This window comes from Eptatretus burgeri, chromosome 4, assembly GCF_056783735.1.
Source record: "Eptatretus burgeri isolate ZD-2024b chromosome 4, Ebu_testis_v1, whole genome shotgun sequence".
Taxonomy (NCBI): domain Eukaryota; kingdom Metazoa; phylum Chordata; class Myxini; order Myxiniformes; family Myxinidae; genus Eptatretus; species Eptatretus burgeri.
In genome coordinates, this window is record NC_140964.1 from 112960924 (window position 1) to 112986500 (window position 25577).

The 25577-nt window shown below is 44.7% G+C and overlaps 1 protein-coding gene across 8 annotated transcripts in view; it reads right to left on the reverse strand.

Moving 5' to 3' along the window:
* The window catches only part of LRP1 (LDL receptor related protein 1), a 583330-nt gene that overhangs the window by 184225 nt on the left and 373528 nt on the right, over positions 1-25577 (reverse strand). For 6 of the 8 annotated variants that reach the window (XM_085879750.1, XM_085879745.1, XM_085879748.1 and 3 more), the window contains 6 exons: positions 22288-22477; positions 17115-17234; positions 16416-16556; positions 12010-12135; positions 11562-11699; positions 10685-10765 (listed from right to left, as the gene is read on the reverse strand). In XM_085879750.1, the coding sequence (XP_085735876.1) occupies positions 10685-10765; positions 11562-11699; positions 12010-12135; positions 16416-16556; positions 17115-17234; positions 22288-22477 (796 nt within the window). The remainder of the gene's footprint in view (positions 1-10684; positions 10766-11561; positions 11700-12009; positions 12136-16415; positions 16557-17114; positions 17235-22287; positions 22478-25577) is intronic. The other 2 variants (XM_085879746.1, XM_085879744.1) reach the window with 1 other exon arrangement.

The following is a 25577-nucleotide window of genomic DNA, read 5'->3' on the forward strand; positions in this document are numbered from 1 at the left end:
CCCTCATGCACAGATTTATCCCCTCTCGTCTTCAGTTGTCCTACCCTTCCTCCCGCCCTTGGTTCACTGAAGCTTGTGGTGAGGCAGTTGTCTTGAAACAACTTGCTTTTGCCTCATGGAAATCAAACCCAACTGTGGGCAATCTCAGTTCCTTCCATAAAGCTCGGCACAAGTGTGTATCTACCCTCAGGAGAGCCAGAAAACAACATCTTTCTCATCTCAAGTCTGAACTCTCAAACCTCTCTCCCTCCGCAAAATCCTGGTGGCGTCTAATCAAATCTGTTTCTGGTGTATGTTCCCCCTCCATTCCCTCCCTTGCCTCAAAAGGCCGCACTGCTGATACCGCACGTGAAAAAGCTGAATGCCTAAACTCGGTGTTTGCATCGAAATCTTGTGTCCAAAACCCATCACTTTCTCTCCCCACCTTACCCCATCGCACCCAACTGTCGCTGGACTCTGTGTCCTTTTCTCCTGACAAGGTGGAGAGCTTGCTGTCAAACCTCGATTCAGATTCTGCAACCGGTCCAGACGGCATCAGCCCATGTGTACTCAAAGCCTGCTCTTCAACTCTTGCTCACCCTCTCTCTGTTCTATTCACCCTCTCATTTGCTCAAGGCCATCTACCATCTGCTTGGAAATCAGAAAACATCAATGCCCTGCATAAAAAAGGTGCAAAAACAGATCCCTGCAACTACAGACCAATCAGCCTTCTCCCAATCATCAGCAAGGTTATGGAATCCATCATCACTTCAGACATCAAATCCTTCCTCTTCTCCAATGGCTTGATTTCTGATCATCAATTTGGTTTCAGACCAGGTCACTCTAACCTGTATCTGCTGCTTCTGCTCTCCCAACAATGGATGGAGGTCCTCAATGCCAGACAGGAAATCCGAGCCGTATCCCTGGACATATCACATGCTTTTGACACAGTCTGGCACCCTGCACTACTCACCAAACTCTCTTCCTATGGTATCCAAGGCCATCTCCACTCATGGCTCGCAGACTTCCTCTCCTGTCGCAGTCAACGTGTGGCCCTAAATGGAGTTCTTTCATCCCCTCTTCCAGTCCAGGCTGGAGTTCCTCAAGGTAGCATTCTGGGCCCTGTGATTTTTCTGGTTTTCATCAATGATCTCTCCAGACTCTCTGGAAAATCCTCTATATCTGTTTGCTGATGACTCCACCCTCTGCCGTACCATCAGTCATCCCTCAGGCCGGCAAGCAGCAGCTTCTTCGCTCACTGCAGATCTGGATAAAATCACAAACTGGTCCAACACGTGGAACATGTCTTTCAATCCAGACAAATCTCACACTGTCACGATGTCTCTTCGAAAGGACCGTTTATAAAAACCCCCCCATCCACTTTCTCAACAATCCTCTGGAAGAAGTCCTTTCTTTCAAGCATCTGGGTCTCACGATCTGCCATGACCTTTCCTGGGAAAGCCACATTTTAAACCTCGCCTCCAAAGCCAGTCGCCGACTGGGAATCCTCCGTCGTGCAAAGTCCTTCCTCGGCCCACCTGAGCTCCAGACTACTTACAATGCTTTTGTCCTCAGCCTGATGGAGTACTGCTCTCCCCTCTGGGCTGGTGCTCCTGCCTCCCACCTTTCTCGGCTTCACGCTGTAGAAACCAAGGCATTTCGGATCATTGGCATCTCCCGCAATGAGGCTGAGACTTTGGGCCTCTCACTCATTCACCGCAGGTTGGTCGGTGGTCTTTCTGTCTTCTACCGTCTCCTCTCCAGCCTCGCCCCCCCCATCTCTCTCTCTCTCTCTGCGATTTGTCCCCACCACATTTCTGCAGGGCGCTCAAGGTCTGCCAACAACCCCCTTCTTGTAAAACTAGCAAAATCACGAATCACTGCTCACCTTCACTCTTTCATTCCTCTTTTTTCCCACCTTTGGAATAAACTCCCTCACTCTATTCATTCCCATTCTTCCCTCCAGGCCTTCAAAACAGCTGTTCACCACCACCTCTTATCATCCCCCACCCAAATCCTCGATGTTTTCTACCCCCGATAATCCACCCAAGCCCACCTCCTTCAAATTCCCTGCTTTCCTTCCTGAAAGTCCCTGTAATGTCCATCTTGTATTCCCCATGTTCCCGTCCCATCCCTCTCCCTTCCACAGATCTCCTAATGTCTCTGTTCCCCACTGTTTTGTCCTTCCCACTCCCTCCCCTCTCGTTTCATGTCCCCCTTGCTGTGAGTTGTGTGTTAGCTCTCATACGAGCCTCGACAAGGTATACAAAAAAATAAAATAAAATAAAACCTGTATATTAAAAGAGTTCAAGAACAATACTTCACTGGGAAGGGGTAAAGTGACTTTCAGGCCACCCTGTATAATGTGTGTGTATATATATATATATATATATATATATATATATATATATATATATATATATATATATATATATATATATATATATGTACGTGTATATGTATATATGTATATATATATATATATATATATATATATATATATATATATGTACATGTATATGTATATATGTATATATGTATGTACGTGTATATGTATATATGTATATATGTATGTAAGTGTTTATGTATATATGTATATATGTATGTACGTGTATATGTATATATGTATATATGTATGTACGTTTATATGTTTGTTCGTGTATATGTATATATATATATATATATATATATATATATATATATTTATATATATATATATATATATATATATATATATATATATACATATATGTATATATAAACACAAAACGCACCAAGGGAGATGATGATTGCAGAGGGAGGTGGGGGGTAAAGGGACTTTGTAACCACCCCATCTTGTGCAGTACATTTCTTGATGTGAAGTTAATTTTGCAACCTCTTCGTTTCAGATTTCAACGTCGCTTGACGTTTGCGTTTTCACGAGGTTTCTGCAAATCTCACAGGCCATTTTTACATCGCTCTGTGGCGCTTCGACCTTTGCAGCTGCATGAAATAGTGAAAGGTAATATTAAATGGCCCCCGACCCCATTCCTTGGTGGGTGTAGGGAAGTGTTTTAGGCCCCACAAAAAAATACACCGGGTAAAACGGGGTACCCCTGCTAGTATTACACACTTTAGAAAGATCGGTTAACAGAGGAATGTTCATTATTAGGTCTACATGTTGATATTTATTGAATACTTGCAGGGGTACCCGGTTTTATGTTTTCTCATTTAATTTGGATTCCTGGTATAGTTCTCTAAATGTGCGGAAAAAAGTCACGACTGAGAAAGTTCATGACGCTGGCATTTAAAGTGGGTGGGCCTCTCTATATTTGCGAGCATTGAAAAGGAAGTCAATGCATGTATGTTCCGATGAAAGTCACATCTTGAAAGGACTTTTTGAAAAACTGTCATCAGGTAGACGCTTATGTGCTACGCGGATGAAGAAGAACATTTTCAAAAAGTCATTCGTACCATGTGCAATCCAAGTGTCCAAGTCAAATTATTAGCTATTAGCTAACCCTAACACCGAAGATGAAGGAGGTTATGTTTTCATCCCTTTCTGGTTTGTTGGATTCGCTATATATGCAAGATATGCCTTATTGTCGGGTTTTCCGTCTGTCTGTCTGTGTGTATGTGTGTCTGCAACGCGAGGCTCCACAGCACGAACCAGCAAACCGATTTCGATGAAACTTTGCCAACAGGTGCCATATGGTCTGGGAATGTGCGCGTTTGAATTCCGTTGCCTAGCAACCACCCGTTGCTGTGCAGCGGCCGAAAAACCGCGTAGAGTATTTTCAATACTTGTCCTTCAGTTTTGAATGTAGAGAAACGAGACTTCGGAATTAAACACTTCAAAATATTTAGAAAATTTAACTCGAGCCGATTTTTGATTGAGGTTTTATTTTTCAAATGGTAGTCCTTCAAAAATAGGGTGTCTATTTACCGTCATTTTTTATGAGGAGTGCCAGTTGGCAAAATACGCAATAGGAAAAATCTTGCCAGGCAGAGGAACAATTGTATGTGAACCAACACGTCTTGGCAATGAATCTTCGTCGGTGGATCGGTAAAAATGAAAAGCATCGTATCCAGCGCTTCGATCCTAGCGAATCTCTCGTCGCCTACCGGCTTGTTTGTTTGTCTGCTTGTCTGTTTATCGCCTGCATGTAACAATTTTAATCCAATCTTCACGAAACTTCACCACATGGGAGAGTTTGTAATAAGGAAGAAGGCTATTGTTTTTGACGTCAAAAGGTCAACATAGGCCCAAGGTCATGAACAGGTGAGTTTTCTGAAATCCTCAATTTTCATCCGATTAACTTGAAATTTGAAAAGGATTTATATTTCAGGTCACTGAATTCAACCAACTAATTATTTTAAGGTCAACATGCATCAAAAGGTCAACATAGGCCAAAGATCAACAACTAAGGTGGTATTTCTAAAATCCACAATTTTCATCCGATTGACTTGAAATGTGAAGGGAAGTTAAGCTTCAGGTCAATTTATTCAACCAGCCAATTATTTTTTAGGTCAACAAAGACCAAAAGGTCAACATAAGCTCAAGGTCAACAACTAAGGTGGTATTTCTACAATCCTCAATTTTCATCCGATTGAAATGAAATTTGAAGAGGATTTATATTTCAGGTCACTGAATTCAACCACCAATTATTTTTGAGGACAAATTTGTTTTATGGATTTTGAAGTATCATGCTCTACACAACATCTTCTTGTTTGTTTTTCTGTTTCTTTGTGTGCAGGATATCTCAAAAAGTTGTGGACAGATTTGGATGAAACTTGGAAGACCTGTTGGGTGCATGGCACGGACGAATTGATTCAATCTTGTTGAAGATCCGAATCTGGATCTGGAGACGAGAATTATTTTAGATTAAAAGTGATTTTTCACCATTGAGAGATAGGGCCAAAAACTATATAGTACTGTACAGCATGATATTTCAAAAAATGTATTGGGCCGGATATGTTCTCGTGGATCAGACATTACGTGGTGGAGGTATGTGCTCTACCGAGTGCCCTTCTTGTTTACCGTTTTCTAATTCCTTTTGATGTTTTATGTTTCTTTTCATGATGTTTGAACTTGCGGTGTCACAAAAGACGAATTTCTCTCGATACGGGACAATAAAGATTATTATTAAAATTCCGGAACTTTTTTCAAAGTTTAAAATCACGATTATATTTCAATTGAAGTATTATTGTATTGTCATGTATTGTCATGCTATGGGCAGTTGAGACAGATAGGTAAAAATTACCCATTTTCCACTGGTTCGTGTATAAAATCTGGCCTTGCCTGGGCCAGGCACAGTTGGGTCAACAGCTTTTCTATTACAATTCTCTTGGTCGAGTGTACTGGCACAGCCCATTTTGAGTGGAATGTCTGGAGAAATTTCTAGGGCCCAGGAAGATGGAATTGAGCCAAAGAGGAAGTCGTTACATCACATGCAAGAAAAGTTTTTCTTATGACTGGAAAAGCTAAATCTTTATCATTGAGGTATTTTTTTTAAGTCTCTATTGAGAAGCTGTACAGAGGAACAGCACATGCCAGATGTTTTCTCTGGATGTTTGCCAAAAAGGGAGTAATTATGACATTCAAACCAAGGCAGATATTGTCAGGAATGTGGTAAATGACACATTCATGTAGATTCAGAGGAAAACAATTATTAACAATTAAAAAAAAGACAATTCCAAAAAGCATCACGATAATTACAATGATGCTCTGTTATCTTTTCTGGCACAGCAATTCCCTGCAAGGAATCATTTACAGGCAGACTGCTTTATCCCTGCATTTGTTTAATAGTACATCTCTACAATTCAACACAAGCCTGGTGTTAGCTTCGTGGTTAAGGTGGCTGGCTTGGAATCTTAGCGTCCTGAGCTTGAGCCCCGTTATCCGCTGAATTAACACCAGGTGGGGTTAACACAGGCTGTCATCCTTCCCAGGTCAGTAAAATGAGTACCAGTGTACTGGTAGAGGGGCACATCATCAGCGGCAAGGCTGCACTTCCAAGAAATGATAGCTACCCGGCAGCCAAGCTGCTATACTCAAGAACAGAACCTAAGAGATCAACGTAACACGTCCTTCAATGGACGTGTTACATTGCAACACATTGGGACGTGTTGCAAATGGGGGAGGAGCTCCTTGTGAGCCAACGGTCATCCATATCGAGTGCACAACTGTGTCTGCCGACGTCCTCCTGCAGTTGGGTTACTTCTTATTAGGAGGTTGGTGGCAGGATTTGCACTCCGGCCACTGTAAAACCCTTCATTCCGCAAAACATTCTGGAAGCATAAAAAAAATGAAAACCCACTCCGTAGGAGTACCTGCTGTGCAGCTTCCCTTCGCAGGGCAGCTCACCGCATAATGGGATTGAGCAAAGGCTTCAGGACCCTACTCTTTGATGATGGGAGGAAAACCACAGGGTAACCTTCTCGTGTCAGATTGCAGTGGTGTGTGTCAGGGTGGTGCTGAGGTGTCGTCCACCAGATGGTGGTCTCCTTGTGTTAACCTGAGGCGGTCCCTTCGGGTGGGTGCCTGGAATGTCCTTTCCCTAAGGGAGGATGATCACCTGTCACTTTTATCATCTGAGCTCAAGAGTTTGAACATCAGTATTGCAGCATTCTGAGGTTTGGAGACGGGATGGTGGTGAGATCATGGCGGGTGGTCACACCAACTATTGGTCTTGTCGTTATGATGGTTACCATGCCCAAGGAGTTGCTGTAACTGTGTCCAATAAGCTGACTCATGATAATTGAGGGAACACTGGCCAACAAGTGAATTATGAGACTTAGGATTCGTCACTCCTTGGGTGTCATTTCCCTGGTCTCTGTATATGCTCTGACTGTGGTGAGTGATCTCACCGTGAAGGACACATTCCATGGCACGCTCGAGTCTGTGGTTGATCAGTGCCCCAGGTGAGATACACTTCTAGTCTTGGGGATTTCAATGCATCGACTGGAACTGATGGGGATAGTTATGAGACGTGTGTCTGTCCCAATGGGTCAGGAACTATGAACCTGAATAGGACTAAGTTCCTTGACTTTGCAAGATGTCAAAGACTTAGGGTGGCTGGTTTATGGTTTCAGCGCCCACAGGCTCATCACTGGACTTGGTATTCCAACGCTGGCGGTGTGGCAAAGGAGATTGACCATGTCCTTGTTGATGGTCGCTGGAGAATGATCCAGAACTTCAGCGACTACCGGAGAGCTCAGTTCCTCAATACTGACCACCGGCTTGTTGTCGCAACTCTTAAGTTGCACCTTAAATCCAGGAGAATGGTACCATCCCATCCGAGGCTGGATATTGGCAAGCTCAAGGATGAGATGGCAGCTGAGGAGTTTGCGAACAGGCTGAGTGAAGATTTGGGGGGTATGGGTGCTTTGGGAGGTCCTGAAGAGTTGTGGAGTGCCTTCAAGACCACATCGTTGATGTCGCCGGTGGATGTCTTGGAACTCACCGTCGGGCAAAGAAGAATTTTGTCTCTCAAGGGACAGTGGATGCCATTGACCAGAGTCGCAGGGCCAGGCTGAATGGCAGAGCTGAGCTATTCGCGAAACTGAGGCATAAAACTGTACATGCACAATGGGTGGACAAGGTGGCCTATGTGTGAGGAATCTATGAGGGGGTAGAGCATCACCTGTGGTCAAGTAATTATTTTCCTGCTTACAGGGGAATTCACGCATTGCGTTCGTCTAAGCCCGTTCATCGGTGTACTGCAGTGAGAGCAGAGGATGGTGGGCTCTTGACAGAGGAGTCCGAAGTGAAGGCCCGCTGGGCTGGTTACTTTGAGCGGTTGTAAAACGCTGATCCACCAGCTGTTGAGTTGGACTTCAGGGGTGTTACAATCGCTGTTGATGACCCTTCAATCAAATGTGGTCCACCTTCGTTTCAGGAAACACAGGCTGCGGTGAACCGGTTGAAATGGGGTAAAGCTCCAGAGATCTGTGGCATCCATGCTGAACTTCTCACGGCTGGTGGAAATGCTGCACTCGTGTCATTGCATGCAGTTCTGTGCTCTGCCTGGAATACAGGCATCATCCCAACTGACTGGAAGAGGGGCCTAGTTGTCCCTCTCTGGAAAAGGAAGGGTGATCGCCAAGACTGCAACAACTACCGAGGGGTGACGCTGCTCTCAGTGCCAGGAAAGGTCTTTGCTCAGATAATTATTGATAGGGTTCGCCAACATCTGCTTGAGCACCAGCACCCAGAGCAGTCAGGCTTTACACCAAAGAGGTCAACAATTGACCGTATCCTTGCTCTTCGGGTCCTCACCGAATGCAGACGAGAGTTTCGGCAGGGGCTGTTTGCAGCTTCCGTTGATTTCTGTAAAGTGTTTGATTCCGTGAAACGGGATGCCTTCTGGAGGATTCTTGGTCTTCAAGGGGTGCCACCAAAACCGTTCGATCTGATGTCTGAACTATACTCTGGTACTGAGAGTACTGTAAGATGTGGTGGTACCATCTCTGACTTATTTCCAGTTGTTAATGCAGTTTGTCAGGGGTGTGTACTGGCCCCCACACTTTTCAGCACTTGTATGGACTGGATTCTGGGGAGGATGTCGGAGAGATCAAGCTGCGGTGCATCGTTTGGGAATGTCAAACTCTCTGACCTTGATTCCACAGATAATGCAGTCATCTTTGCGGAGACTTTAGACATCCTTTTGGGGGCCCTCGAGGTGCTGAATGAGGAGTCGGAGCTGCTGGGATTATGGGTTTCAATGACATCTTGGATGCTGCTGTCCTGTCAAGGTCAAGCTGTCCTGTTGAGCCAGAGGTCAACAGATGTCTGGGTTGGGCCTGGGGAGTAATGGATTCACTGGATCATGGGGGTGTGGTGCTGTCAATACCTGTGCGGGAGGACAAAAGTCTTTGTCTTCAGGTCTTTGGTGCTTCCTGTCTTGCTCTATGGATGTGAGACCTGGACTCTGACCAGGGATCTGAGAGGGAGACTTAATTCCTTTGGTACCAGGTCTCTTCGGAGAATCCTTGGCTATCGCTGGTCAGACTTTGTGTCCATAGAGCGATTACTGAGAGAGACTCAAATGAGATTTGTTACCTGCATAGTCCGTGAGCGTCAACTGCGGATGTATGGACATGTTTCTCGTTTTCCTGATGCTGATCCTGCTCACCAGTTTCTCTCAGCAAGGGAGTCTCGTGAGTGGAGAAGGACAATGAGCCGACCAAGTTCCTCATGGTTGCAGCAGGTTGACCGGCATCTCAAGGAGATGGGGATGAGCCAAGCATCTGACTGGGGGATGGCCAGACGGAGGCCCCTGGAGTCCCGGCAGAAAGTGGATGCAGTGACATGCTGCTCTGGCGCATGCTCCCATACCTGACCTGACATTCAATGGCCTTTCACTACAGCAACATCAAACAGGATGGTGCAGATGTAGCACACCTGCCATTGAGCTGTCTAGTCTACTCTCACCCTCATGCTTCACAGGCATGGTGCTGCAACTTTGAGTATGCTATCCAAGAATCTACATTAACCCTATTCAGGCTGGGCTTTTGTGAAGTATATTTAGGCTGTGGGGGTCATTTTGACACCCCACCCCCCAAGATCTCAGAGAACAAAATTCATTTTATGCAGATTATCAAGTTTTTTTGCATACATGTGGTATCAAAAGATGTGCAAGACTTCAAAGATAATAGTTATGAAACAGTATTTGGCAATTACTTGGGGGTTACGGAGAAATCGCAAAATTTCAACAGGTGGGGGAGTCATTTTGACCCACCCCCCTCCCATCCCGAAGCCTGAATTGTTGGATAGCATTAGGGTGGGGACTTGTCTGCTACCATTACTTCGGTGGGCATTCTAAACACCACAGTGTCTTTAAATCAAGAGTCGATGAGTTATCACAGGCACTCTCACGATTTTCAAAGTTTCTGCCCTAATCCATCAGTGAGTGACACAGTTGCATCTTCGTGAAGATGCACCCAGCGGGTTTAATGCATAAGTGAATCACAGCTCAAGAAGCATTCACGAATGATGACAGCACTAACGATGACAAATTGCATTTCAGGCCCGTCATTGGAGCATCAGGCCTTCCACCCAACTGCCGCACTTACACTGCAACATCAGGCTTATTCACTGCACTAACGGGCCTTTCAACTTGATGTCAGAAGTTTTCCTGCATCGTCAGACTATTGCTGCACTGTGATCGGTTTTACCATTCTATGATTCCTTTCATAGCACGAATAGACTTCCGCTGCACTGTCATGCTTTCAACTGAACCATTGATTGCATCATCTGGTTTTTCAGTGGAGTATTATGACTCTGGCTGCCTGTCAGGCCTTTCGTTGTAATGTCAGGCCTTTTACAGAACTATGATGCCTTTCACTCCACTATGATGTTTTCAATACATGGTTTCAACTGAATCTTTGCCTTTGACTGAACATAACTGTATCATTCGGCTTTTCACAAGAACATCATGCCTTTGGCCGCATGCACCATCACGCCTTTAAAAGCAATGTAATACCTTGATTACGTTCTCAGGCTTTCACTGCATGGTCAGAACATTTTGTTGTCATTTTGCACGTTCTCCATGACATACGTTTGGGAATATCTGCACGTGCGTTTACTCGTTTTGGTGTCATGGATGAGCTCAAACATTTGCAGGAACACGGTGGGCCAAGGAAATTGCACTTGGAGGGTGTACAAATAGTACGCAGCAATCATGCAGACAAATTTTCTCAAGACTTTATGAATGTCCAATACCTGCGTCACAGCGCCAGTTGATGTTGATGCAGCGGCCATTCTTGCAGGTGAAGTGTGTGAGGGGGAAGCAGGTCGGGTATGCTGAGAGGTACATGTAAATAAACGGGAAAGATCACATGAGAGAAGACAACAGGTACATGGTGAGCTCACCAAACCAGGAACTCAAGGGTTTACGATTCACATTGATCAGCAAATCAGACCCTTTTAAAGTCAGCTAGGAAAAGACAATGAAAGGCCTTAAACAAAGGAAGCCTCAAAAGATGATCATCCAAAAGGGGTTGGGGTTTAATCTCAGTTCCACATCTCAAGAGGGGGGTAATCTATGCAAAAATGGCATTGCCTACAATGATGATGAATTGCGTTTCAGGTTTGCAAATTAGTTTTTCACTTGGAGGTTCGGATGTATCACTATTTCAGAAAATAAACTTATCACATGACATGATTACAGGCACTGGACGTGGAATTAGACAATATGGGTCATGTCGGGGAAAGAAAGGAGTCTCAGGAGGCTGGGACTGGCAGAAACATCAAACCCGTTAATCTTCGCTGAAATTTAAACCGAGGCCAGAATCACGAAATTATAATAGCACAGTCAAAGGTTCATTCTCGAGAGGAGTCATTGCAATGGTGAAACTGGTAAAAAAAAAAAAAATAAAAAAAAAAAAATTGCTTCTTAACTTCCCTCCAACCCAAATAACCTGTTAAAAAAGTTTTTGGATTAAAAAAAATAAGGTAAATGCAATGAAAGACTGAAGAATAACCATAAATTAATTTAGTGGCATTCCTCATCGATATTTTTGAAATTAGTCATCCATTCATGAATGAATGTGCATTGAATGACCTGCGATCAATGAAAACTATAAATGCTCCAACTCACAGTGAGGGAGCTGTGAATTACCACAAGAGGGGGGTTCATCGGAGCGGTCTCCGCAATCATCATCCATGTCACATTTCCACGTTTTGGGGATGCAGCGACCACTGGCACAGGAGAACTGGGTTGGAGGGCATGTCCGAGCTGTGAAGGAAACGGAAGAGCTTGTCGATGGGTTAACTTTGTTCCCGAGTAGATCTCGTACAGTTGAACAGACATCCGGCATCAGTAGAAACAGTTGACCGGCATTGGGAATGCAATCATTAAACCATTCACAACTGATGGCACAACATCATAAACTGTGCCGATTCCTTCATTGAGCAACTAGCCTCGAACCTGGTTACTCAATGCTAAATCCTTAAAGAGTGCAATAAGAATCGTGAGGAATTAAACAAGGCAAATGTCATGAAAGTCAATATTAGCTCCTGCATTTGAATGTCCCGTAGTTCATTACCTGCACACGTGATATTAGACTCGTCCTCATGGTTTCCACAATCGTTGTCTCCGTCACAAAGCCATCTCAGCAGGATGCAGCGGTTATTCTGGCATTTGAACCGGTCTGATGCACATGTGTGCTCCTCTGTCAAAACGGCAATACAAACAAAATGCTAACTCTCACAAAAGATTCCATGAGATTTTTATTATCTGGATGATTGCAAGTGGAACAGCAGGCTTAATGAGCCCTATGAACGGATGAGAGCTGCACAGCACATATGCATCTACCAGTACGGCATCAAAATCCAGCCAAGCTGAGCAAGTCACCAAGTGAATTATACTCACAACCACACCATGCACCTTCATCAAGAGGAAGTCATGTTATTGTAGGTCTTCCTCAAAATCCCGTTAAATGGAGTCAGGCAGACTGGAACTGAGCTGGTGCTCTATGCTCTATCCACAATACTCCTCAACCACCCTCTATCACCAGCCATATCTCTCCACTCTCCATCCACCGGCACTTTTCTGACATCCCTCTTCACACAACCCTCCCACCTCATCTGTGGTCTAGCCATTTCTCACCTGCCTTGCTCTTTCAAAACATCTGCTCTCTTTGGAAGTCTATCTTCCTCCATACACACCAGATTCCCTTCCCATTTTGGTCGGCTCTTTAGCAATCTCACTGTCAAGCTTATCTGCACACCGATCTCCTCCCTCAGTTCATCCATCCTCCTTCTATTCACCCTTATCACTCCAGCAATCCTCCTGAACCAGTTGTTCTCATGGACCTGCAGCTTCTGCTGTTCATCTCGAGACCATGGAGGTGTGCCAGTGTTGCACATGACCTGAGGACTTTTCCTTTTAACCTCCTCGATTTCATTCCGTCTGCCATAAAACCCTCCAGTTTACTCCATGCATTTGCACCCACGTGAATCCTCCGATGTACCTCTGCCTCCAAACAACCACAGAAGACCTGAAAGTTATCCCATTTGCTGTTCTTCCATATTATAATTGTCATGGGGGTTCTCAGGCTCATCTCCAATCACCATTCCACCAAGGTACACCAATTTATTTCCCTGCCCTATCTCCTTCCCCTCTCACCTGATGCTCAATTTCTCTCTCTGCTGTCCCACATTACCTCCATCTTCTCCAGGCTCATTTTCAGCCCATGCTTTTCTGATGCCTTCTTCCACTCCTCCAGCACTTTCTGCATCTCCTGCTCGCTCTCCTCTACTATTGCCAGATCATCTGCATGCAGTTGTTTCTTTATCTGTCTTTCATGCTGATCTCCCTGCTGATCAGTTCCACCACCATAATGAACGTTTGTGGGCTGAGTGCATGCTTCCCTAACAATGGTAATGCAGAACTCCTCCAACATTCTAGATCCAACCAAAACTCTTTCCTTCATTCCCTCATACGTACCTTCCATCATGCTCGCTTCTGCTTCCGGCACTGCAATCCATCTCAGTGTCGCCATCACCATCCATCTTGAGACAGTGTCATAAGCCTTCTTAAGATCCAAAAATCTCAGTGCAATTCCGCCTTGCATCTCCAACATCTCTTCTACCAACTGTTTCAGTGTAAACAACCCATCCATGATCCCTCTTCTCTTTCTGAACCCCTGTTGTTCTTTGCCTATCACATTAACTGTGTCCAAATGTATACTGGAGTTTAAGTAATAAAAATAAAAAAGAAGATAATCCTCAGCAATGAATATCAAACAAGAAAGAGCAATCAGAGATTGCAAACCCTCACCAGGACTTGTTTTGAGTGGTGTATTATTTTTATAGGTTTTAGGGTAAATCCAATATGGCTGCCAAACCATGTGACCAATGACATCATACTGTATGTGTGAACCTTTTGTTCCTCATGGACAGGCGGTCATACGTGTAAAGTTTCATCTCAATCCATTCAGTCATTTCAGAGAAGACGATTTTTAAAGGTTTTTCATAAGAACAATACGGCTGCCAAATCACGTGACCGATGATGTCATCATTCTCTTTTTTTGTGAACCATTTTATCCCAAGATGACCCTCAAAATTTTTCATACTGATCGGATGTGGCATTCCACATATGCAATTATGACGTCAGAATGAAGGCACCTATGACGTCATGAAAAAAAATCACCCTCATTCCTCATGGAGTACTTGTTGAGTGCCAAGTTTCAATTTCTTCCTTGGTGCAGTTTCAGAGATACAGAGGTCCAAAGTTTTCCCATTTTTTTCAATATGGCTGCCACACCACGTGGCATATGACATCATAATCATTAAAACATTCCACAGGAGTAGTCGCACCGACGGTGAAAATTCCTTCTCAATCCGACGAGCGGTTGCGGAGAAAAACACGAAAGTTCTGTGCGGACAAACAGACAAACAGACGGACAAACAAACGTACCCAAATGCAATACCCTCTCCTTTGGCGAGGGTAACAATGAGAAAATAATTTTCAACGTCAGAGTTTTCATCCAATGCACCTCATTCAAGTCATCCCATTTGCTGTTCTTCAATCGGAGTTGAGCTGTTGCATCAATAACACCACATTGCATGCTTATCACACACATCATGGCTCATCCTCATATGGGATCCTCCTATGACTGCGGTACCTTGAAAGTTAAATATTTCTGCTGCAGCTGATCTTGCTTTCTTGTGTACAGCCACAAACTTTTACTTAATGAGATCATCACTGTGCTATTAAAATACATAAGATAAGCAGAGGAAACACATTTGTAGCATTCAATGATTGACAAGTAAATTGAAAGAAACTTTCCTGCCTTTTGTCTCGTGCACGTACACACAAATCTAGATAAATAATATGCTTGTCCGTCCACATCCATTATCCCATCAGTGTGCAACATTCCTTTCTCGCCATTAGCTGGACGGCTAGCCTCACTCCACTGACAAATGTTGCCTGAAAAAATAAAATCACACGGCCGCCATGTTGGCCTCATCGTGAAGCGATCATGGAAGGGCCCCAACCGTCTAATGGGCCGTTCCAGGAGTATAGTGGCCTAACTGTACACTTGAAGGCTCGAGAAAGACCACAATATGAGGTATACTCTCAACCCTTGTCTACTCAAAGGCAGCTCAGTCCATTCAGTGTGACATGGAAAAGGTGGAAAATTTATATGTTTGCTGTTCAATTCAGGTTATAAAGAGACCTTCGAGCTGAAATCAGGAAGACAAATGCCTTACGTAATAAGGACTGCCTTTACTAATGAAGAAAACTTCATGAAGGCCTCTACTGTCAGCCTCAGGCCTAAGTCACATTTGCTCTAAGGCGAGGATACGGTGGCCGTATGCCCTCTGAATTGACAGAAACGTGCGGCGGCCGCAGAGTTTCTGCGGTGGCCTCAGGGTGGCCCTACGCCGTTTGGCTATATTTTACAGGTCGTAAGGTCGCTGTGGAATTATAGCGCGGAGTTATAACTTTTTTCATTTCTACGTTCGCCGTAGCAATTCAACAAGCCGAAACAAAAAAAACTGGTAAAAAAAAAAAAAGAACCCACTCGTTGCCGTCCATCTGGCTGCACATTCGCCTTGGGGCCCCCCTGCGGTCGCCTTGCAGGTGCCTTGCGGGCACCTTGCGTCTGCCTTGAAAATTCTATGGCCGCCGCAGGAACGCCCTAAGGTCACCGTGCGACATAAAATCAAAGACCGTACGGCACCCCCACGTTTTCGGTCTCCACAATTTATAAATATGCCGTGTGGCTCCCCGAAAAATAAAAACATATGTGACTGCTACATTGTGTGACCGTGGAAATACTGCGGCCACCGTACAATTGCTAGTGGACGTAGATTTTGGAGACCCCACGGCCGCCGTGGCAAATGTGACTTAGGCCTAAATACGCCATGCGGCTCCCCGAAAAATAAAAACATGTGACTGCTACATTGTGTGACCATGGAAATACTGTGGCCGCCGTATAATTGCTAGTGGCCATAGATTTTGAAGACTCCACGGCCGCCGTGGCAAATGTGACTTTGGCCTAACAGAGCTGTCTGTGATTATTATTGGAATAATTTTATTGCGTTAAAGCCTTTATTGCGAAAGCAATAATGTCACTATTCTGAATTCTAAATATTATTGATAATGTGCACAAAACAGATTTGATGTCATGCATTTCAGAGCAAAACGGGAACAAGTCGATTGTCGATATCATAATCCAACGCAAACAATTCTGGTAGATCAAAAAGAGGTCAAACATCAGGAGTTAGGAAATTGAAGAGAAAGGGCAAACACAGAGTCTGCCGAGAGGATATGATGTTGGTTTGTTTTTGGGTCGAGGTGGGTATGGGATGAGAGTGAACAAAGGTCAGATGAAGCAGGCAATTGGTGAGTCAGGGAGGCAGTGAAAGAGGGAGAGAGGCAGGTAAGGTGAGCGTTTGAGTGTTAGGGTGATGTTGACAGCAGTACAAGCAAAGGTCTTACGGCAGATTTCAGGAGACTCGTCCGAGCTATCCAAACAATCGTTATCACCATCACAGCGCCAGCGATTCTGAATGCAGCGGCCATTCTTGCAGGCAAACTGTCCCGCTGGACATTTTGGAGGCAGTGTGTATTCGGGATTCTCTGGAGAAGTGGCGATAAGGATAAGTGGATGTTGGTGATGGGAAACAAACAGAATGTGAAAAATAGACAATTTCATTTGACTGTGTCATACGAGTTGGTAAAGGAATAGAAAACCAGATTCCTCGATCAGGTTTTTGTAAATACTGATGGCACAGTTTTTTTTTTCCGACTCGTACATTTTGGATTTGATGGAAGGAGGAAAATTAAAGCAGTTAAATTCCTTAATGTGCATAATATGCCTTTTTACGTGTATAAATTTCCTTGTATGATGTATAATATAAGGAAAAGCATGTGTAATGGACGTGCACTGTTAAAAAAAAAGTGCATAAATCATGTATGGTAATAATAAATATGTGTAGCTTGTACAGTCTAATGAACTGCATGAGTAATGTACACTGTAACAAAGTGAGCAATTAACGTACAGTCGAAGAAAAAGCAAGAATTAATGTACAGTCCGAGAGTGTGCTGGATAGAGTTATTGAAGAAAAAGGATGAGACAAAATGAAGTAAAGCCATGTAACTGGTTCAAGGTGAGACACGAGAGGCCTAGTTGCTTACGGATGCAAGTCACGTTGTTCAACAGGACCTGATCATTGGAGCACGCACACACGCGGCCCCCAGGGATCGCCAAACACAGGCTACTGCACCCGCCGTTGTTTAGTTGGCAGGCGTTGGCACCTGCACAGCAACACCAAAAACAAGACGTAAACCGTGAACTGTAGGCCGCAAACACAACAGCCTAAACAGCACTTGAAACTCGTAAAGGAAAACATGCAAACAGAATTAAACCTTAAAGTAATCACTGGAGAACGCTTTGTTGCATTTCCCTCCCTTTCTTTGGACAAATTTTTTGATGCAAAACCTTTTGCATCAATGATTTTGAGCTAAGGTTAGCAATGAGGGAGTGATGCATCGTACAAACCCATGCTAGGTTAGTAACGGGATTGTTTTCAGGTATGGGAAGTTCAGAAACATTCGACAGAAATTCGATAATGAAAGGCACAACATATGCACCAGTAATTAACTTTTAAAGGACTTGAAGCAAAATGCCGTAAAGTAAAGCTTCAATCAGGTGGTGCACTCATTCATTAACTTGTCAAACCAAAGTCATGCGATCAGATTTTTCCACCGAAATCAATTGATTGGGCTTTTTATAATCACCTAATGCTAAATATAAGCAAAATAACATTGAGGGAAAAACGACCATTGAAAGTGTAATGTTTGTGAAAAACAGACAGAAGAATAAAATTTGGAAAACAAAAAATACCATAACCCAAAACGAGGCTTTTCGTGTCCACGATCTCATGCACTTTCTACCCCACTGTCTATGGGCATAAAGTGGGTGGGAATCATTTCTCAACATTCTCTCTTTAGTGCTCTCGCTCTCTCACTTTCTCACTTTCTCTCTTCTCTCTCTTCTCTCTCTTCTCTCTCTTCTCTCTCTTCTCTCTCTTCTCTCTCTTCTCTCTCTTCTCTCTCTCTCTCTTCTCTCTCTCTCTCTCTCTCTCTCTCTTCTCTCTCTTCTCTCTCTTCTCTCTCTTCTCTCTCTTCTCTCTCTCTCTTCTCTCTCTTCTCTCTCTTCTCTCTCTTCTCTCTCTCTCTCTCTCTCTCTCTCTCTCTCTCTCTCTCTCTCTCTCTCTCTCTCTCTCTCTCTCTCTCTCTCTCTCTCTCTCTCTCTCTCTCTCTCTCTGTCTCTCTCTGTCTCTCTCTCTCTCTCTCTCTCTCTCTCTCTCTCTCTCTCTCTCTCTCTCTCTCTCTCTCTCTCTCTCTCTCTCTCTCTCTCTCTCTCTCTCTCTCTCTCTCTCTCTCTCTCTCTCTGTCTCTCTCGCGGTCTCTCTCGCGGTCTCTCTCGCGGTCTCTCTCGCGGTCTCTCTCGCGGTCTCTCTCGCGGTCTCTCTCGCGGTCTCTCTCGCGGTCTCTCTCTCTCTCTCTCTCTCTCTCTCTCTCTCTCTCTCTCTCTCTCTCTCTCTCTCTCTCTCTCTCTCTCTCTCTCTCTCTCTCTCTCTCTCTCTCTCTCGTGGTCTGTCTCTTTCTCTCTCTCTCTCTCTCTCTCTCTCTCTCTGTCTCTCTCTCTCTCTCTGTCTCTCTCTCTCTCTCTCTCTCTCTCTCTCTCTCTCTCTCTCTCTCTCTCTCTCTCTCTCTCTCTCTCTCTCTCTCTCTCTCTCTCTCTCTCTCTCTCTCTCTCTCTCTCTCTCTCTCTCTCTCTCTCTCTCTCTCTCTCTCTCTCTCTCTCTCTCTCTCTCTCTCTCTCTCTCTCTCTCTCTCTCTCTCTCTCTCTCTCTCTCTCTCTCGTGGTATCTCTCTCTCTCTCTCTCTCTCTCTCTCTCTCTCTCTCTCTCTCTCTCTCTCTCTCTCTCTCTCTCTCTCTCTCTCTCTCTCTCTCTCTCTCTCTCTCTCTCTCTCTCTCTCTCTCTCTCTCTCTCTCTCTCTCTCTCTCTCTCTCTCTCTCTCTCTCTCTCTCTCTCTCTCTCTCTCTCTCTCTCTCTCTCTCTCTCTCTCTCTCTCTCTCTCTCTTGTGGTCTCTCTCTCTCTTGTGGTCTCTCTCTCTCTCTCTCTCTCTCTCTCTCTCTCTCTCTCTCTCTCTCTCTCTCTCTCTCTCTGTCCATCCATGCATTGGGACCAAACCCTGTGCAGAGTGTTGGTGGTGCCTAAACAGTGTCCTTGGCTATTGGGCACAATCCTGGACGGGTCACCACTCCGGCACAGTATACCAGCATGCTGGTACTCATTTTGCCGACCTTGGAAGGATGGCAGGCCGAGTTAACCCCACCTGGTACTAAATCAACAGATGATTAGGATATGAACTCAGGATCCTAGGATCCCAAGCCCAGCACCCTAACCATTAAGCGAACACCAGGCATAACCTCGCTGGCTCTCTCCCTCCCTCGCTGTTTCTCTCCGTCCCTCACTGTCTGTGTCTCTGTCTGTGTGTCTCTCTCTCTCTCTCTCTCTCTCTCTCTCTCTCTCTCTCTCTCTCTCTCTCTCTCTCTCTCTCTCTCTCTCTCTCTCTCTCTCTCTCTCTCTCTCTCTCTCTCTCTCTCTCTCTCTCTCTCTCTCTCTCTCTCTCTCTCTCTCTCTCTCTCTCTCTCTCTCTCTCTCTCCCTTGGTCTCTCTCTTTCTTCCTCGATGTCTCTCCCCCCCACCCCCACTCTCTCTCTCTCATTCATACATTCAAGACTCTTGCTGTCCTGCCCAACATCCTGCCTCTAAGACAAATGATGCTTGAGATGAGCATTTGATAGAAAGCAGCTTTCTTTTTACTCCTGGAAACCAGCACCACCGATGAGAACAGGCAACCTTGAGGCAAAGGCAACAATCATTGTGTTACTCTCCTCACATGAGACAGAAGTCAACGATAGGGTTACCTGAGCTCTGAATTATCGTCTCTCTAATCCTCCAATGAAATTGGATGGTACCAACAGTTAGTGAAGCCTGTTTCTGCAACAAATGCCTCAATCTGTTCCGTAACTTTTGAAGGACAAAGGTGTTATGGACACTCCTCTCGCAAAGGCTGATTGTTTGAACTATATACATGTGTGGAAAAGGCCAAGGTTCTTCATCCCTCTCTTCCTGTACACACCCCCTCCCTCCCCCGTTGTCAATGAAAACTCCCTCCAACATGTGCAAATCCTTACTGTAAATGTGCAGAAATTCCGACTCTTTTGACTCCAGTGCTGCTTGACCCGACGATGATATCAACTCTTTACCATACCAAGATCTGCTCAACTGTTCTGTCAACTTGTATTTTGTATTCTCTTGGGGTAAAGTATCTGCTTGCATCACAGAAAGTCGTCAATGTAAATTAAATTTAAATTAATGGTGCCAGAACTGGCCCTATCGATCACAGAAAAGTCAGTCATTTCCTAAAACCATAAGCAAATATCGCTGCAGCTCTCATGACTCATTTCATCGCATGCTGTGGGATCTCCAATCATCCGTTTATATACTGCCCAGGTCATTCCACCCTGGACATGCCGCTTTTTATGTCAATGATAGATGGATGTCCACGATCTCAAACAAGAGATCAGGGCAATCTGACTGAAAATGTTCCACACATTTCAATCTGTCTGGCAGCTTGCCTCTCTCTGGTCCCCTCCATTCACATTAATTACCTCTGCCGCCGAAGGTGGACGGGGTTATGTTTTCACACCTGTCTGTCTGTCTGTCTATCTGTTTTTCTGTCTGTGAAGAGGATATCTCAAAAGGTTGAGGACGTATTTCGACAAAACTTGGTGGACAGGTTGGGTGTGTGACGAGGATGAATTGATTCGATTTTGGTGAAGCTCATAATGTGGATATGAGAAGGGAAGTAATTCGTCACGATTGAGAGATGCGGCCAAAAAAGATATAGACCATGATATCTCAAAAGGTTGTAGACAGATTATGACAAAACTCGGTGGATGAGTTGGGTTGGTGACAAGAACAAGCCAATTGGATTTTTATTCAGGTCCAGATCCAGATACAGCCTATGAGTACAATACAAAATGTAAACTGTTCAGCCTCGCGGAGGTACGTGCCCTACCGAGTGCTGTTCCAGTTCATCCTGTTTTCTCGCATGTGGAACTAATCCCGGGTGTGCTTTGTAATGTTATTATATCCAGGAATTCATGTCTTCTGCCCACTGCTACCTCATGTGTTTTGTGTTTTCTCTTTCTCTGTCTCTGTCTCTTTCTCTTTCTCTCTCTCCTTCATAGCTCTGAGCTTTTCTACACCCACTAAGATCTTGTCTCCTGTTCCACTTTTACCTTAATCTCCTGTTCTTGTGCAGTGGTGTGGATGCTTATGTTCTCACCCTCCTGTTTCTCCTTTGCCCTACTTTCTAAATTATCACCCCCTTGTCTCCCAGGAATGAGGAAGCATTTTCTATCCTGGGGCTGCAGCTTCATGATATGTGAATGCAGATAGAGTTTCAGTTCATGAAAGACACAGAACTACCCACTGATAAATGCAGCGTCAGCTGCTAAATTTCTAACACATCAGCCTACCTTCATGGCCATGCCAGCCCCTGTCACACCCCACCCACACTTAGGATGGAAATGAATCCACAGACTTATTTCTGGCTCATAGGCCATCATTACCATGTTGAGAGATGCCTTTTAGAGAAAAAAAAAATTGGGGAAAAACTCGCTAACCATGTGCAGTTCAGTCCCAAGACGAAAGTACATGGTCAAACAAAGATTGTCAAACAAATACAACTGCCCCTTAAACCACAGGCCAAAGCTTATGTTCAGCCAAAAACACTTGCATCCCAACCTGCAGGCCAAAATGCATGCTCATACTATAATCATTCAATGTTTGGGGACCACTTCATGGCCATCACCATCGTGAAGTGGATGCTCTCCCCAAGAGTTGAGCTGGAAGTAGTCTCATGAGGGATTAGATCCAAATAGCACATCTTAATTATTAAGGAGCCATGAACCCCGATGCAACATCAGCACTTGCTGCAAAGGTCCTTCGTGCTCAGTTACAATCCGTGAAAGAGGCACATCAGCCCACCACTGAATGCAATGTCATCTGCTCCACTGCTAACCAGAGTATCAGTTTGTCTGCAGGCTTTAGAAGGCTTTGTGACAACTCCTAGTTGACCCTCACCTGTACATTCATAACTATAACACACACACACACACACACACACACACACACACACACACACACACACACACACACACACACACACACACACACACACACACACACACACACACACACACACACACACACACACACACACCTTTTTGAACATCTTTGTTGTAGACACGCATGTGGAAAACTGGAGGTCGTTCAATTCTCAGCACCGTAGCATTACGAGTCGTCTGATCCAGTCGGTAAATTGTTCCACGGCGATACTCACTCCAGAAGAGAAAATTGCCATGATGGGTGAGCCCAAAAGGGTGACTGAGCTCTGGACCATCATAAACGACCTGTGAAGAGGTGCAGGTTTTTACACCGATGTGTTCATAATAACAAATCCACAGAGTAAAACAAGCCTTTGTCACACTGAGTTTTGTCCAGAGGATGAAACAACACAAAGTATTTGCAATAATTTAAAACAATTCATTATAGAAATATGGCACACATGCTGATTGAATGTATAAAATAAAAGTCTGTGCTTCGTCAATCATCACAATCTCAATGCCTTCATCATCTCGAGCCTTAGTAGAAGTGTTGCTTCCAGTTTCTCAGTGTACTGGTATTTGTTATTGGATTTGGTAAACTTGATGAAAATGCTCATTCAAATTTACTTTCAAGCCTGGTGTTGGTTTAGTGGTTCGGGTGGCTGGCTTGGCATCTTAGAGTGCTGAATTTGTGCCCCGTCAGTCGCTTGATTAACACCACGTGAGGTTGACTCAGCCTGTCATCCTTACGAGGCCGGTGAAATGAGTACCAGTGAACTGATAATAGGGGCATTGCATCATTGGTGCCCCCATACTTGGTAGCAGTGGTGATGTGCTGTTGTGCATAGCCAGTTGAAAGCATGAAATCATGCCACCACAATAAGTGGCAGTATTTTAAAAAAAAAAGAGAAGAGTACTTTCAAAGTAAATATGACACGTGTATGACAAGACAAAAGGCCTCTTCCAATAGCTAGGTTCAATGCAAGTGCTATTGTGATTGCTGTATTTTGGTGCGACTCCAACAGCCGTGCGAAGAGCGTTAATCATCTGACCACAATGGCGAACTAACAATTCAGAATGACATCGCTGGTAATTTTGATATTGTACGGCAGGATAAATTTGCCTTCTATAAAGAGGCACCCAAGTCACGGTGCTTACGTCTTCCTGTGCATCTGTTACTGTGCTTAGTACTCAGTTTGAATAATGATCAATTGCTAAATGAAATGTTCCTCTGTGCTTCTGTGTCCTGCCATCACAAGGACAGCTTGTTGAGAACAGCATGGGGGAGAGAGGAAAACAGAAAGAAAGACAGGGAGAGAGGGAGAGAGAGGAGAGAGAAGGGAAGGAGGGGAGAGACAGAATAGTTTCGGGGGGAGAGAGAAAGATAGAAACTAGAAGGGCACTCGGTAGAGCACATACCACACTGATAGGCCAGATCTGCATTCAGGTCTGAACCAAAATCTAATCGGCTTGTACTTGTCACCTATGCAATCTACCAAGCTTTGTCATATCTCGTCCACAACTTTTTGAAATATCTTTCTTTATAAAGCTTTTGGCCCCATCTCCTTTTGGCCCAATGGTAGAGAATCACTTTAAAAAAATTTTTAATTCTCAGATCCAGACCCAGATCTTCACCAAAATTGAATCATTTCATACTTGTCACCACCAACCCAATCTATCCACAAAGTTTTGTCCGAATCAGTCCCCAACTTTTTGAAACATCCTGCTATATATCGTCTTTGCCTATCTCTCTAATGCCTAATGGTGAAGAATCACTGAAGAAATTCTCAGATCCAGATCCGGATCTTCATCAAAATCTAGTAATTTCGTCCTTGTCACACACCCAAGCTGTCCACCAGATTTCGTACAAATCCGTGCACGCCTTTTTTGAGATATTATGCTCATCTTCAAACAGACAGAGGGTGAAAACATAACCTTCGGTGGCAGAGGTAATCAATGATGACAGAAAGAGAGAGAAAAAAACGTCCATCTCATAAACTGGGAACTATTCATCACCGAGGTTTTGACCCTTTAATCAGAGAACCTCTCCAAACTGAGAGTCCACAACCTTGTCTGTATATGAAGGTCATCCAATCAAGAGAGAGACAGTGTGTGTGTTTGTGTGTGTGTGCACGTACATGCACACATGGGAGAGAGAGTGTGTTTGTGTGTGTTTGTGTGTGCGCATACATGCATGCATGGGAGAGAGAGAGGGAGAGAGAGAGAGAGAGAGTGTTTGTGTGTGTGCGCGTACGTGCACACATGGGAGAGAGAGAGAGAGGGAGAGTGTGAGAGAGAGAGAGAGAGAGAGAGAGAGAGAGAGAGAGAGAGAGAGAGAGAGAGAGAGAGAGAGAGAGAGAGAGAGAGAGAGAGAGAGAGAGAGAGAGAGAGAGAGAGAGAGAGAGAGACAGAGAGAGAGAGAGAGAGAGAGAGAGAGAGAGAGAGAGAGAGAGAGAGAGAGAGAGAGAGAGAGAGAGAGAGAGAGAGAGAGAGAGAGAGAGAGAGAGAGACAGCGAGAGAGCGAGAGGGAGACAGAGAGACAGCGAGAGAGCGAGAGGGAGACAGAGAGACAGAGAGAGACAGAGAGAGAGAGACAGAGAGAAAGAAAGAGAGACAGAGAGACAGAGAGAGAGAGAGAGAGAGAGAGAGAGAGAGAGAGAGAGAGAGAGAGAGAGAGAGAGAGAGAGAGAGAGAGAGAGAGAGAGAGAGAGACAGAGAGAGAGAGAGAGAGAGACAGAGAGAGAAAGAGAGACAGAGAGACAGAGAGAGAGAGAGAGAGAGAGAGAGAGAGAGAGAGAGAGAGAGAGAGAGAGAGAGAGAGAGAGAGAGAGAGAGAGAGAGAGAGAGAGAGAGAGAGAGAGAGAGAGAGAGAGAGAGAGAGAGAGAGACAGAGAGACAGAGAGACAGAGAGAGAGAGAGAGAGAGAGAGAGAGAGAGAGAGAGAGAGAGAGAGAGAGAGAGAGAGAGAGAGAGAGAGAGAGAGAGAGAGAGAGAGAGAGAGAGAGAGAGAGAGAGAGAGAGAGAGAGAGAGAGAGAGAGAGAGAGAGAGAGAGAGAGAGAGAGAGAGAGAGAGAGAGAGAGAGAGAGAGAGAGAGAGAGAGAGAGAGAGAGACAGAGAGAGACAGAGAGAAAGAGAGACAGAGAGAGAGAGAGAGAGAGAGAGAGAGAGAGAGAGAGAGAGAGAGAGAGAGAGAGAGAGAGAGAGAGAGAGAGAGAGAGAGAGAGAGAGAGAGAGACAGAGAGAGAGAGACAGAGAGAGACAGAGAGAGAGAGAGAGAGAGAGAGAGAGAGAGAGAGAGAGAGAGAGAGAGAGAGAGAGAGAGAGAGAGAGAGAGAGAGAGAGAGAGAGAGAGAGAGAGAGAGAGAGAGAGAGAGAGAGAGAGAGAGAGAGAGAGAGAGAGAGAGA